The sequence below is a fragment of the Rhinolophus sinicus genome, chromosome 17 (genome assembly GCF_057876585.1).
Source record: "Rhinolophus sinicus isolate RSI-liver-muscle chromosome 17, RSI-T2T, whole genome shotgun sequence".
NCBI classification, from domain to species: domain Eukaryota; kingdom Metazoa; phylum Chordata; class Mammalia; order Chiroptera; family Rhinolophidae; genus Rhinolophus; species Rhinolophus sinicus.
Genome location: NC_142517.1, coordinates 172,814,983 through 172,829,845, shown reverse-complemented (window position 1 = coordinate 172,829,845; position 14,863 = coordinate 172,814,983). Strand labels below are relative to the sequence as shown.

Genomic DNA, 14,863 nt, shown 5'->3' with positions numbered 1-14,863 from the left:
GGTGTGAATTAAAGTCATTACTCATTAATTTGTGAAGTGCTGTTTTATAATTTGCAAAATGGAGAAAGTAAATCCTAACTCAGAAGGTTGTTGTAATAATTAAATAATATTACAAAATGTCTGAAGTATAGTAATTACTCAGTAAACATTAGCTCTTATTATTAGTACAACCACAACTATGGTGTACTCTTTCATTTTTTGTGGTGCACTGCTACCACCTGGTGGCATAACTCATAAATAGCAGAGGGAACTTGGAGTGATTATATCCTTAATACAGAAAATGTAAAGTAAGAGATTTGGCATGATGGCAAGGACTACCAAGTATATCAAGAGTAAAAAGTAGAGGGACTATCAGTGAAAAAGAATATGATATAAATTATTGATTTATAAGAAATACTTTTCCTGAATATGTATGGCAACTTAGTCTTGATGCTGTGCTGTCTCTTGTAGGTAAAGATACATGTATTACAATACATCTGTTATATTTTATTCTGTCTTATCAAATTTTAAGTTGGAAAGTTTGCTGTTCTATAATTTCTGTTGGCTCAATTTATTTCAGTTAAAAAAAATAGTCAATTCAGTTATGAAAGAAACCAAAACAATGACATAATAATATGTCAGCATAATAATACCAATTTATGTATAGATAGCCATATTTTTAACCATTCCAAGATTGAAGGCCTACTTATCACTTTATGACTCATAAACAAAATTAAAAATGACATTTCAACTATTGTGTTACAAAGAGTTTTAACATTACTGAAATATGGCTAATACTTGACATTAATTCAATAGATGATTAGGATAACACATTATGAAGGTCAAACGAGGCTTGATAAAATTTTCAAATGCAACTTTTATAATATCTATTTCTTTTCTTTCAAAAAATACACCGAAGTTTTGAAGCTATAGGAAATTTTAAATTGATTTTCCTTCTAGGTGATTATATACTCAAACGTACCTTTTATTTCATGTTTTAAAAATGTTTTATGTAAAAATATTAAAGTGACATCCGTTCATGTTTCTTTTTTCAAAGTAAATTATTTTATAATACATTAAAATACTTTTTTGAAGATATTTATATTTACCAGTTTTAATTGAATAGAATACTGCTGCCCCCTAAAGGGAAATTTGGTTTAGGGCATTTTAAGGTTTCAATATTCCCATAAGGGATCGTAGTGAATACCGAAAGACATAGACAATACTCAAGCAGTATTTTTTTATTTTATTTTTTTATTAGTTTTAGGTGCACAAGACAAAGCAACACTTAGATGTTTATCATTTATATCCCTCACACTGTGTGAACCCACCTCCCCCCATCCACTATCCGTCTGACATCTCACAGAGCCATTACATTTCCAGTCTCTATTCCTAATGCTGTACTCCGCTTCCTGTAACCATATACATACAAATACATACATACATACATACATACATACATACATACATATATAGATATATCTATAGCTATATCTATCTATCTATCATCTATCTATCTATCATCTATCTATCATCTATCTATCTATCATCTATCTATCTATCATCTATCTATCGGTAGATAGATAGATATAGCTATAGATATATCTATATATGTATGTATGTATGTATGTATTTGTATGTATATACGATAGATAGATAGATAGATAGATAGATAGATAGATAGATAGATAGATAGATAGATAGACAGATAGATATAAAATTATAGTTGACATTCATTATTGTTCAGCTTCAGGTGTACAGTGCAGTGATCAGGCATCTAAATCATCCCTGAGGTGGTCTCCCAAATGGGACACGTGTTCATCGGATACCCTACAAAATCTTTACAACATTATTATGTTCCCCAAATTAATTTTCAAAACCCAGTGGCCATCTTGTGGTTACAGACTATTTTCTAATCCCCTCACCTTCCTCCTTATCCCCACCCCCCCACCCATCTAGCAACCCTCAGTTTTTCCTCTATGTCTCCAAAACTGTTTCTGATTAGTTCATTCACTTATTCTTTTCTTTAGATTCCGCATATAAGTGAGATCATATGGTATTTGTCTCTCTCTGTCTGACTTATTTCCCTTAACATAATGTTCTCTAGGTCCATTCATGTTGTTGCAAATGGTAAGATTTCTTTCTTCTTTATGGCTGCGTAATACTCTATTGTATAAATGTACCACAGTTTCTTAATCCAGTCATCTACCGATGGGCATTTCGGTTGTTTCCATGTCTTGGCTATTGTGTATAGTGCTGCAATAAACATAGGAGTGCATAAAGATTTTTGAATTGGAGTTTTGGATTTCTCCGGATAGATACCTAGGAGTGGAATTGCTGGATCATAAGGTAGTTCCATTCTCAGATTTTTGAGATACGTCCATACTGTTTCCATAGTGGCTGCACCAATTTGCAATTCCACTAACAGTGCACAAGGGTTCCCTTTTCTCCACATCTACTCCAGCACTTGTTGTTTGTTGATTTATTGATGATAGCCATTTTGACTGGGGTGAGGTGGTATCTCATTGTGGTTTTTATTTGCATTTCTCTGATGGTTAGTGAGGTTGAGCATTTTTTCATATGTCTGTTTGCTATCTGTATGTCCTTTTTAGAAAAATGTCTCTTCATGTCCTCTGCCCATTTTTTAATTGGGATGTTTGTTTTTCTGGAGTTGAGTGAGTTTTTTATTAATTTGTGATATTAACCTCTTATCAGATATATAATTGGCAAATATCTTTTACCATTCAGTAGGATCTCTCTTTGTTTTATTGATGGTTTCCTTTGCTGTGAAAAAACTTTTCAGTTTGATGTAATCCCACATGTTTATTTCTTCTCTTACTTCCCTCATGTGAGGGGATATATCAGTAAAAATCTTACTCCAGGTAATGTCTGTGAAGTTTCTTCCTATATTTTCTTCTAGGAATTTTATGGTTTCAGATCTTACATTTAAGTCTTTAAGCCATTTTGAATTTATTTTTGTATATGGTGTAAGGAGGTAGTCCAGCTTCATTTTTTTGCATGTGTCTGTCCAGGTCTCCCAGCACCATTTATTGAATAGACTGTCTTTACCCCACCGTACAGTCTTGCTTCCATTGTTGTAGATTAAATGGCCATATAGGCATGGATTTATTTCTGGACTCTCTATTCTGTTCCATTGATCTATGTGTCTGTTTTTATGCCAGTACCATGCTGTTTTGATTACTGTAGCCTTGTAGTATAATTTGATGTCAGGTATTGTTATACCTCCCACTTTGTTCTTATTTCTCAAGATTGTTGAGGCTATCCGGAGTCTTTTATGGTCCCATATAAATTTTAGGATTATATGTTCTATTTCTGTGAAAAACGTCATTGGTAGTTTGATAGGAATTGCGTTGAATGTTTTATTATTGGTATATACAAATGCAACTGATTCTGAATATTAATTTTGTATCCTGCTACTTTACTAAATTCATCTATCAGCTCTAAGAGTTTCTTGGTGGAGTCTTTAAGGTTCTCTATATATAGTATCATGTCATCTGCATATAAAGACAATTTTACTTCCTCCTTACCGATTTGGATGCCTTTTATTTATTTTTTTGTCGGATTGCTGTGGCTAGAACTTCCAGTGCTATGTTGAATAGAAGTGGAGAAAGTGGGCAACCTTGCCTTGTTCCTGATCTTAAGGGGAATGGTTTTAGCTTTTTCCCATTGAGTATGATGTTAGCTGTGGGTTTATCATATATGGCCTTTACTATGTTGAGATATGATCCCTCTATTCCCACTTTCTTAAGGGTTTTTATCATAAATGGCTGCTGGATTTTATCAAATGCTTTTTCTGCATCTATTGATATGATCAAGTGATTTTTATTTTTCATTTTATTAATGTGGTGTATCACATTAATTGATTTGCGGATATTGAACCACCCTTGCATACCAGGGATGAATCCGACTTGATCATGGTGTATGATCTTTTTAATGTATTGCTGAATTCTGTTCGCTAAAACTTTGTTGAGGATTTTTGCATCTATGTTCATTAACGATATCGGCCTGTAGTTTCCTTTTTTTGTGGTGTCTTCGTCTGATTTTGGGATCAGGGTGATAGTGACTTTGTAAAAAGTGTTTGGGAGTCTTCCCTCCTTCTGGATTTTTTGGAAGAGCTTGAAGAGAATAGATGATAATTCTTTTTTGAACGTTTTGTAAAATTCACCTGTAAAGCCATCTGGTCCAGGGCTTTTGTTGTTTGGGAGAGTGTTGATTACTGATTCAATTTCTCTGGTAGTAATCAGTCTATTCAGGTTTTCTGTTTCTTCTTGAGTTAGCCTTGGAAGGTTGTATGCCTCTAGAAAATTGTCCATTTCTTCCTGATTGTCATATTTGTTGGCATATAGTTGCTCATAGTAATTTCTTACATTTTTTTGTATTTCTGCAGTGTCTGTTGTCACTTCTCCTCTTTCATTTCTGATTTTATTAATTTGGGTCCTCTCTCTCTTTTTTTTAATGAGTCTGGCTAAAAGTTTGTCAATTTTGTTTATCTTCTCTAAGAACCAACTCTTGGATTCATTGATCTTTTGTATTGTTTTTCTGGATTCTATTTCATTTATTTCCACTCTGATCTTTATTATTTCCTTCCTTGTACTCCCTTTGGGCTTATTTTGCTGTTCTTTTTCCAGGTTCCTTAAGTGTGAAGATAAACTGTTGATTAGTGATGTTTCTTGTTTCTTTAGGTAGACCTGCAATGCTATGAATTTCCCTCTTAGGACTGCTTTCGTGGCATCCCATAGATTTTGGGTCGTCGTGTTTTCATTTTCATTTGTCTCGAGATATCTTTTGATTTCTTCCTTGATCTCCTGCTTGACCCATTCATTATTTAGTAACATGTTATTCAGACTCCATGAATTGGTGTGTCTTCCATTTTTTTTCCTGTAGTTAATTTCTAATTTCATAGCACTGTGGTCAGAGAAGACAATTGGTATGATTTCAGTTTTCTTAAATTTATCAAGACTTGTTTTGTGGCCTAACCTATGGTCTATCTTGGAAAATGTTCCATGTGCGCTTGAGAAGAACATGTATTCTGTAGCATTGGGGTGAAATGCTCTGAAAATATCGATTAAATCCAAGTGGTCCAATGTGTCATTTAAGGCCACTGTTTCCATATTGATTTTTGTCTGGAAGACCTGTCCCTTGTTTTCAGAGGTGTGTTGAAGTCCCCTACTATGATAGTGTTACTGTTGATCTCTGTCTTTATGTCAGTCATATCTGTTTTATATATTTAGGTGCTCCTATGTTGGGTGCATAGATGTTTACTAGGGTTATGTCCTCTTGTCGGATCGATCCCTTTATTATTATATAGTGCCCATATTTGTTTTTTAATATTTTCTTCCTTTTAAATTCTATTTTGTCAGAAATAAGTATTGCAACCCCAGCTTTTTTCTCATTTCCATTTGCATGAAATATCTTACTCCAACCCTTCACTTTCAGCCTATGTGTGTCTTTTGATCTGAGGTGAGTCTCTGGTCTACAGCATATACAAGGGTCTTGCTTTCTTATCCACTCAGCCACCCTATTTCTCTTGATTGGAGCATTTAATCCATTTACATTTAAAGTGACTATTGATAGGTACATAGTTATTGCCATTTTTAAATTTGTAATTAGATTGTTTTCATCTTTCTTTTATTTACAGAAGTCCTTTTAGTATTTCTTGCAATGCTGGCTTGGTGGTAATAAAATCTTTAACTTATTCTTTTCTGGGAAGCTCTTTCTCTCTCCATCAACTTTAAATGATAGCCTTGCTGGATAAAGCAATTTAGGTTTTAGGCCTTTGTTTTCCATCACTTTGAGTATCTCCTGCCACTCCCTCCTGGCCTTCAATGTTTCTGTAGAAAAGTCATTTGATAGTCTTATGGGAGATCCTTTGTATGTAATCCTCTGTCTTTCTCTTGCTGCTTTTAGGATTCTCTCTTTGTCTTTAACCTTTGCTATTTTAACTATAATGTGTCTTGGTGTGGGCCTGTTTGGGTTTATCCTGGTTGGAACTCTCTGCACTTCCTGGGCTTGTATGTCGGTTTCCTTCATCAGGTTAGGGAAGTTTTCGGACATTATTACTTCAAATATGTTCTCAATCCCTTGCTTCCTCTCTTCACCTTCTGGTATTCCTATGATACACATTTTGTTGCACTTGATGTTATCCCATAGGTCTCTTAAACCATCTTCATTGTTTTTTATTCTTTTTTCTTTCTGTTGTTCTGTTTGGGTGATCTCTGCTAACTTGTCTTCTAAGTCGCTGATTCGATCCTCTGCTTCATCTAACCTGCTTTTAATTCCTTCAAGTGAGCTATTTATTTTGGTAATTGTGTTCTTTATTTCTAACTGGTTGTTCATTATGGTTTTTCTATCCTTCTTTATGTCGTCTCTAAGCTCCTTAAACATTCTTATCATCAGTGTTCTGAACTCTGTCTCTGATAGGTTGGTTACCTCTGTTTCATTTGGTTCCATTTCTGGAGGTTTCTTCTGTTCTTTTATTTGGGACATGGTTCTTTGTTTCCCCATTCTGGCTGACTCTCTGTGTTTGCTTCGATGCATTAGGTAGATCCCCTAGAGTTCTTAGTTCTTGCTGGTTATCTTATGTAGTATGTGTCCTTTATATTTGACTTGCACTACTTCGTTCTTCTCCTCTGCGTGTGCTCCAAAGGTGACTCTTGTGTTGTGTATATTGTCCTGTTAAAGAAGATCTTTAATTGCTTTTCGCTTGTGAGTAGGTGGGGTTAACTTGTAGGCTGACTAGTTGTGAGACTTGGCTCTGTCCACCGCAGGGTGTTCTGCTTCGTGAGGGTTGACCACTTAAATGTGGTTTGGCCTCTATGGGCTCTTGTGCCTGTAGAGAATTCCCTCTGGGTATGTCACTTGTATGTCAGACCCAGTAGTACTCTGGTTTGGTCTGTAGTTGACCTCTGGATATGTTGAATCTTGTGCCTCTTAAGCTGGGCCCTGGTACGGCAATTTCAGAACAAAGCAAATCACCAAGCACAACAACAATAACAACAACAAAGAAAACATCAAATACATTCACATGTAAAAACGACCAACAACCCCCACTCAACACAGGCAAAAATATCAAAGATATAAAGACAAAACAAAAAGCAGCACCAGTCTTGGCTTAAGCCCACCAAGTAATCTCCAGGTTGCCCTCTGCTATACCAAAGAGTCCCCTGCGTATTGTGCAGGAAGAGCTGGTCACCTGGTGCCCAGAGTGACATTGGGACTGCAGATTTAGATGCGTGGGGCTGAGGGGTCTGTATGGTAGTTTTTACAAAGCCAGTGCAGTCTCTGCCCTTGCTTGCACATATGCACACGGAGAGTAGCACCACCAGCCCTGTGTCCAGTTCTCCTGAGTCTTAGGGCACTTCTTCCGTGTGTGTGTGTGTGTGTGTGTGTGTGTGTGTGTGTGTGTGTGGCAGGCGGGAGATTTCTGAGCTGCGGAAAGCTGGGAGCTGCATCTGCCGCTTACTGCTGATCCCTGGGAGTGCCTCCGCAGTTGTAATTGCCCCGCCCTAAGCAGGCCAGAAAGGGTGGTGGCTGGGGATGGCGGAGTCTCTTCTCTCCTAGCCCAGCAAAAATCACACTCTTCCCAGCCTCTTCCCTGGGTCAGAGCTGCCCGCCGGTCTTCCCAGTGCCTGAGCACTAAGGCTCCTCTGTAATCTGAAACTACTCCTCATTTCAGGGACCAGTTTAAGTCTCTGGAAGGGCGGGGTAGGATTGGAAGAGCGGGGAGAGGGGCCCAGGTATGAGTTTGTGTCCTTTGTCCGGCCTAGGGCCCAACTGGAGGTATCAGCTGAGGTTATGGCTTTAAATGCTGGATATGCTGCCCCCTCAGCAGGAGAGATCAGCTGTGGGACGCAGGGAAAGAGCCCACCTCCTGGCTCTTGTGTTCTCTGTTCTGTCCTGGGATCCCCTGCGTCTCTGCAGCTGGGTATGTTGGCCGTGTTTCCACCACCGTAGATGCGAACCCTGTCCCCACAGCCGCAGAAGTGGGCCGCGTCTCCACTCCGCTCCCTTCCCTCTTCCCCTTCAAGCAGTATTACATGGTATTCTTTGGTCATTTTCATTTTTGTTGTAAGAATCACAATTTTCAGGGTCTACCTTACTGGCAGATTATGTAATATATTTAAATGTAATTTATTTAAAATTAGGCCTCTATTAAGATTATTAGACTTGATAAAAATCAAGTTTCTGTATGTACATGACAGGAAATTCTTCTGTGACTAAAATAAGTGACTGAATATTTAGGAAAATACCATGAGATAGATAGATTGATTGATCAAACTCCTAAATGTTCATAATTAATGCTTTAGTATAGTGTGATATATAATAAATGGATATGAATGCACTGTTACCTTTAATGAGTTATTTTATGTGTAAAAAGTGACACAATTGTGCATTAGGGAGGGGAACTCAAAGAACTATCTTTTAACATCTGCCCTTAAAAACTGCTGAATTGAAAAAAAGAGCTCTCTACCTATTTATAATGTCAACAGATTGGTTACCTTACAACTACCATTCAATGCCATAACAGTCAACAGGTACAAGTTTAAGAAATATCTATTAACAAGAATCTAGAACAATTATTCTACATTTCCCTTTAATAGTTGATTAATAATCAATTATTATTGTTTAGTAGTTGATAAGACTTGTCTCATTTGGTGAGTTTATAAACTTTATCTACCTTTTTGATAGCTTTGAATAACTTCTTATGGTTTCTTATATCAGCCTGGTTTATTGTACTTTATCTTCAAGTGAGGATGCATTGAAAAGGAAATAAAGAACGTTATTACAATGTTGATGAAGAATTATATGTTATATCTTTTATTTTTATTTTTATTTTGTAGATGCTGAGTTGCCACCACTGAAACTTGTACATGCATTTTGTGCTTTTAAAGCAGATGATGGCCCATGTAAAGCAATGCTGAAGAGATTTTTTTTCAATGTTCATACTCAACAGTGTGAAGAATTTATATACGGGGGATGTGAAGGAAATCAGAATCGATTTGAAAGTCTGGAAGAGTGCAAAGAAAAATGTATGAGAGGTAGGTTTCTGGAGACACTTATCTCATAGGCATCTTTAAAGCTATTAGATATAATCATAAATTTGATAATTTTAGAAAAAAATAAGTACAAATCCTTTTAACATTCCAAGGAATATTTCTGTCAATTTTTTTCACATTTTCAGCATTCATGTTCGACTAACGTTATTTTACTTTTTCCATATCAGTCATTATGAAATATAATAAGCCCCATTTATTGTCCTATGCTCTTCTCCATAATAAAGATGTAAGAAAAACCTTTAAGCAGGTTTTAAATCTGCAATGCAGTAAGTGTAACTCAGCAGTTATGAGGTGACAGGAAAGATATTGTTAGTCACATTGACTTAGACTTTATCAATACAGCAACCACATAGTTATCCCATCAAGATAATGAATCTGAGAATCCACCTTGAGGCTCTCACTAGCTACTGATTAGAAAATTGTGAGCTGCATCAGAGAGTAGCAGAAATATATATAGTGTGTGTGTATATATATATATATATATATATATATATATACACACACACGCATATATATAGTATATACATATATATGCACACTGTGTATATATATATACTATCTATACACACTGTATATATACATTATATATATAATATATATATATGTGTGTGTATATATATATATATATACTATATATGTGTGTGTGTGTGTGCATATATATGTAAAATCATTCTCTTTGGAATCTTGGAACACTGTAGAAAAGAAATATGCTGATCCATGTAGACTTCACTGAACCCAAATTTCCTTTTCATATTGTTACTAAGTTATAAGGTTTCAAAGTACATCATATTATATTGTTATTAAACTTTCTTGAACACGTTATTCTGCTTTAATCCTATCAAGACAACATTTTGTGAACATTTTACATATTGCTATAGTGTAGGTGGTTTTATCTCTTCTCACTGAAATAAATTCCAAATAATTACTGATCATAATTTTGAAGGCTTTTTATTTCAGTTTTATTCTTCTGAATTGTGAGCTCCTTGAGGGATGGAAGAACCTGAGTTGTCTTTGTTTCCCCAGTTTCTACCTCCAAATTTCCCCATAGCGTAGCATGTTTTTTCAGCTAGTTGAAATGAACTGTAGTACTAAAGAGGTGGTATTCTCAGTTAGTCCCACTAGGTGTCTCGTTTTATTGAAAAGCAGGCAGCCTTCATTCTCACTCTGATAATGATTTCTGAAGCAGCTTTTACAAAATAGCCTTGGCATCATGATGCTCTAGACCTGTGGGGAAATCTCAATGTGGGAAAAGAGAGAAGTTCTCTCCTCTGTGACTCTATGAGGTTCTTTGTTGTAAGTTCCACATCTGACAGAAAAGAATCGATGTGAGTATATTTCTTTGACCTCAGAGCACGTATTTTCCTATATCCTCCCCATAGATGTGCTACAAATGTTACTAACACAGATTAGGCATTTCAGTGGTCTTCTGTGATGCTTTTAGTTTTTTGTGATGCCTGGTCATTTTCAATTCATCACAGATTTCTGTAAGTCATTCTCTTTCCATTACGGGGCCAAGTATCCTTTTGTGCTGAGTTGAATATCACTCAGGTTCAGTACCTTGGCTAGAGGACTAGTGACCTCATTCATTCTTTGTAATCCTTCCCATATAGCAGCCTACTTATTTTGATCAACTTGTCTCTTCCATGAAATACATAACTATCTTGTTGTTGTTTTTTAATAATTTACAAATCTTTTATTTCAACATTGTGCAACAGTTAACCTTTCTTTTGTTGTTCAGTGACTGCCCTACTTATAATATCTTCTAAAACATCATTACTGCCTAGCATATAAATGTAAGTCTCATGTCCTCATCTTCTCATTACCTCTCCAAAAACCACTTGATATTCATTGTTTGAATATCTGAGTATTTTATATAATAAGCTGCTGTTAAGGATATAGCTGTCATAGAGAAAAAAAAATATGGCTAGGCTTTTTTTTTAAAATCACCTAAGGACAGAACTCCATCTTCAACAAGGAATAACTGAACTGAACTCTCTCTCCCAATATAAATAACTATAAAACTGGACAAAATATATGAAGCAACTGTTTTCAGACATTGATCAAAAGGCAATGCAGGATTTTGAGCTCTGAGAGAAGGGAAACATGTGAGGTGTGCTCTGTAATCTCCCGAACTTTCTGTATGCTCGCACTTCTGGACAACAGTTAAGAGAGAAAAACCAAAGCACCGCATAGGGGCCTCCCTGGTGGACAACCTGGAAATATGAGATAAGGAGGCTGAGGTGCCTGAGGTTTCAGGAACAATATGTGAGAGAGAATGGACTTATGTAGGAGAGAATTAAGAAAAGCTGGATAGCAATCTCTTTGAGTTTGTCACAGAATAATAAAACTGAATGCATCTGGTGAAATTCTATGAGTCTGAGAAAGTAATTATCAGGGATTTGTAACTGAAACAATTCCCAGAGCTCTCACACGACGGAGAGATAGTTAGCATTTAATTTAGTAGTAGGACTAAATTAGACCCAAAAATTTACTTTAGATTTGCCTTAATAAAGCTTCAAACCTTACAAGATCCAGCTGATCCACAAGTATCTTAACTACCTGCCCAAAGACACTTCATCTTTCTTTAAAGGAAGACAATAAAATCCACAGCCAACAACATGACATTTAAAAACATTCACAATCCCCTCAAAATACTGAACATTCAAAGCATAAGTAAATTGTGATTCATAGCTAGGAGAAAAACTACTCACTTCAAACAGACATATAAATGACAGAGGTGATGAAATTAGTACACAAGAACTTTTAAATAGCCGTTATGAATATGCTAAAGGATTAAAAGAAAACACGAACATATTAATAAAAAACTGGAACATATGAAAGAGAAGTAAATGGAATTTATAATCCTGAAAAATACAATACATAGGAAATTCACCAGATGTACTTAAGAACAGAGCATACATTATAGAAGAAAGATCAGTAAACTTACAGACAGAGCAACAGAAACTTCAAAATGAAGAATTGTGGGGGGGGGGGGAGAAAAGACTGAAAAAGCAAACAAACAAAAAAGAATATAGCCCAGTAACCTATGATCAATCAAAATGTGTAATTGGTATTTGGGGGTAGGGGCGTAAGAAATATGTGAAAAAATAACTGCAAAACTCATCTATATTTGATGAAAACAGTAATTTATAAAACCAAGAGCCTTGGCAAATTCAAAAAAGAATAAACACACACACACACAAATAGGAAAACTACACAAATGAATATAATAATCAAATTGCTGAAAATCAGGGATAAAAAGTAAATCTTAAAGATCTAGGAAAAAGATACATTAGATATAAGGGAACAAAGATCAAAAGAATCACAAACTTCTCATCAAGAAATAATTCACGAGAAGAAAATGGAATATCATATTTAAAGAACTGAAGGAAGAAATAAACAGTCAATTAATGATGCAGATCTAGTAAAAATACCCATAAAATGGAGATAAACACATTTTCAGATCAACAATATCTGAGAAAATTTATTGCTAACAGACCCGCACTGGAAGTAATATTAAAGCACTTAAAACTAACACACACAAGAAAAAAGGGGAGGGGGGATACGAGATTACTGTGCAAAGTTCTAGATACTATGGGTGAAAGTGGTAAAAATTATTTGAAGCTAGGTTGTCATGAATTAAAGAAGCATATTATAAGCCCAGAACACCCACTAGGAAAAAGAAAAAAAAAAAAAAAGATATAGTAAATACACCAATAATGAAGATAAAATTCTCATTAAGATATTTAATCCTAAGTAAGACAGAAAAAGAGGGAAACAGGAACGAGCAGATGAGCACCAGAAAACAAATAGCTAGAGAGTTATATTGACCCATAATAATTACATTAAAATTTAATGGTGTAATCACTCCAATTAAAAGCCAGGTATTAGACTTACTACAAAAAACAAGTCAAGAACTAACTACATGTTGTCTATAGGAAAGACATTTTAAAAATAAATATACAAAGATGTTAAATGTGAAGGGATGAAATAAAGTATACCATGCATCACTAATCATAAGAATGATTGGAAAAGTAGATTATAGGACAAGAAATACTAGCTAGAGAAAGGAAAAATATTTTATAAGAATGAAGGCTAATTAATCAAAAAGACAAAATAATCCTCAATGTCTAAGTATACGGGCTTGACAATTAAGTTCACAAACTCATCCTAGAAAGTTGTACATACCTCAATGCTGAATATCACTATGGTCAACTTTGAAGTACTCCCCTTGGGAAGCTATGCACCCATGCCAGCACCTAGACCACTCTTCAAAGCAATTTTGGAACTCTTTTTCTGGAATGGCCATCAGAGCTGTCATCATATTATCCTTGATGTCCTGAATGTCATCAATATGTCTTCCTTTCAATATTTCCTTTATCTTTGGGTAAAGAAAGAGTCACTGAGGGCCAGATCAGGTGAGCAGGGAGGGTGTTCCAATACAGTTATTTGTTTACTGGCTAAAAACTCCCTCACAGACAACACTGTATGAGCTGGTGCATTGTTGTGATGCCAGATCCATGAATTGTTGGAGAAAAATTCAGGTCATCTAACTTTTTCACGCAGACTTTTCATCACTTCCAAATAGTAAACTTGGCTAACTGTTTGTCCAGTTGGTACAAATTCATAATGAATAATCCCTCTGATATCAAAAAGGTTAGAAATATCAGTGCAACATATTCGTGAACTTAATTGCCAGACCATGTGTGTGGGCGAGCATGTGTGTGTGTGCGTGTGTGTGTGTGTGTATCAACTGCTCTTTTGTATGTAAACTTGTTTTATTAATTGTTTCCAAATACTTGTAATTTTGTTTGGTGTATTTACCTATGTAATAGCAAAGGCATGGTAACAAGGTTAAAAAGTTAAAGAATAAGTTTGTAAAATGGCTTCCAGATATATGGCTTTCAAAATGTTTGTCTTTTGTTTTAGTGGCTTTTTTCCCTGTAGCCTAACCAACAACATGATCTTTTATTGTTATTGTATGAAAAATAGGCATAAAGTAGTATGGGAAATTAAAGAATTAGATGAAAAATATCAAATTCCCACTTGGCTTTCTAGCCAATCAGCCTCTACAGCAAGGTTAAAAATGTCACATACAAATTCATGGAGCATCAATTCCTGAAATATCTTTAAAGGATCTAGAAAGTATGCCTTTTCTATTAATTACTCTTTTATTAGTTGGGATAATTGTGAATTGTGACTTTTCATAGAGCTTTACACAGGAATTTCCTCCACAAAGAATTAAAGAACATGTAAATAGCTTGTCTACTCTCTTTATTTTTAGTTTTGTCATTTTATGTTTTATTTGTTTGGACTTGTGAAGACCTAGTTAAGTAACAAGGGTCTTCTTCCCATAGAGTCAATTTCCCACCTACTTAGATTATTTTCTAGACTGATTTCAATAATAAAGACATTGAAAGTTAGCTTTCAGATTTTACCCTCCCCTTCTCCAACAAAAGAGAAAAAGATGAAGAAAGAATGGGGAGGAAATTATAATTTCTAAAACGTATCAGATAATTATGCATTAATTTGTTGTATATTAATTGCATTTAAATATTCATAATGAAATATGTAATATGTGAATTCATGTAAGTTGAAGTTCAAGGAATTACTAAAATGGAAATTACTAAAATGTATCATCATTACTCCTTGAGACATCAATAAATGTTATGTTCTGTATAAATCTAGGGAAATACGATAATTTGAATAATTTGCTGTAAATCTTTTCTCTATTTTTCCAGACTGTAATTGGCATAAATTTCAGTTAAATGAGGTGTACATGTTTGTTATTTTCAGAATCCTCAAAG

At 35.1% G+C, this 14,863-nt stretch overlaps 1 protein-coding gene across 3 annotated transcripts in view; it reads left to right on the top strand.

Moving 5' to 3' along the window:
* TFPI (tissue factor pathway inhibitor) overlaps nucleotides 1–14,863 on the top strand; it is a 65,096-nt gene that overhangs the window by 30,498 nt on the left and 19,735 nt on the right. For all 3 annotated transcript variants that reach the window (XM_088793926.1, XM_019740703.3, XM_088793927.1), the window contains one exon: nucleotides 8,841–9,038. In XM_088793926.1, coding sequence (XP_088650052.1) covers nucleotides 8,841–9,038 — 198 coding nt within the window. The remainder of the gene's footprint in view (nucleotides 1–8,840; nucleotides 9,039–14,863) is intronic.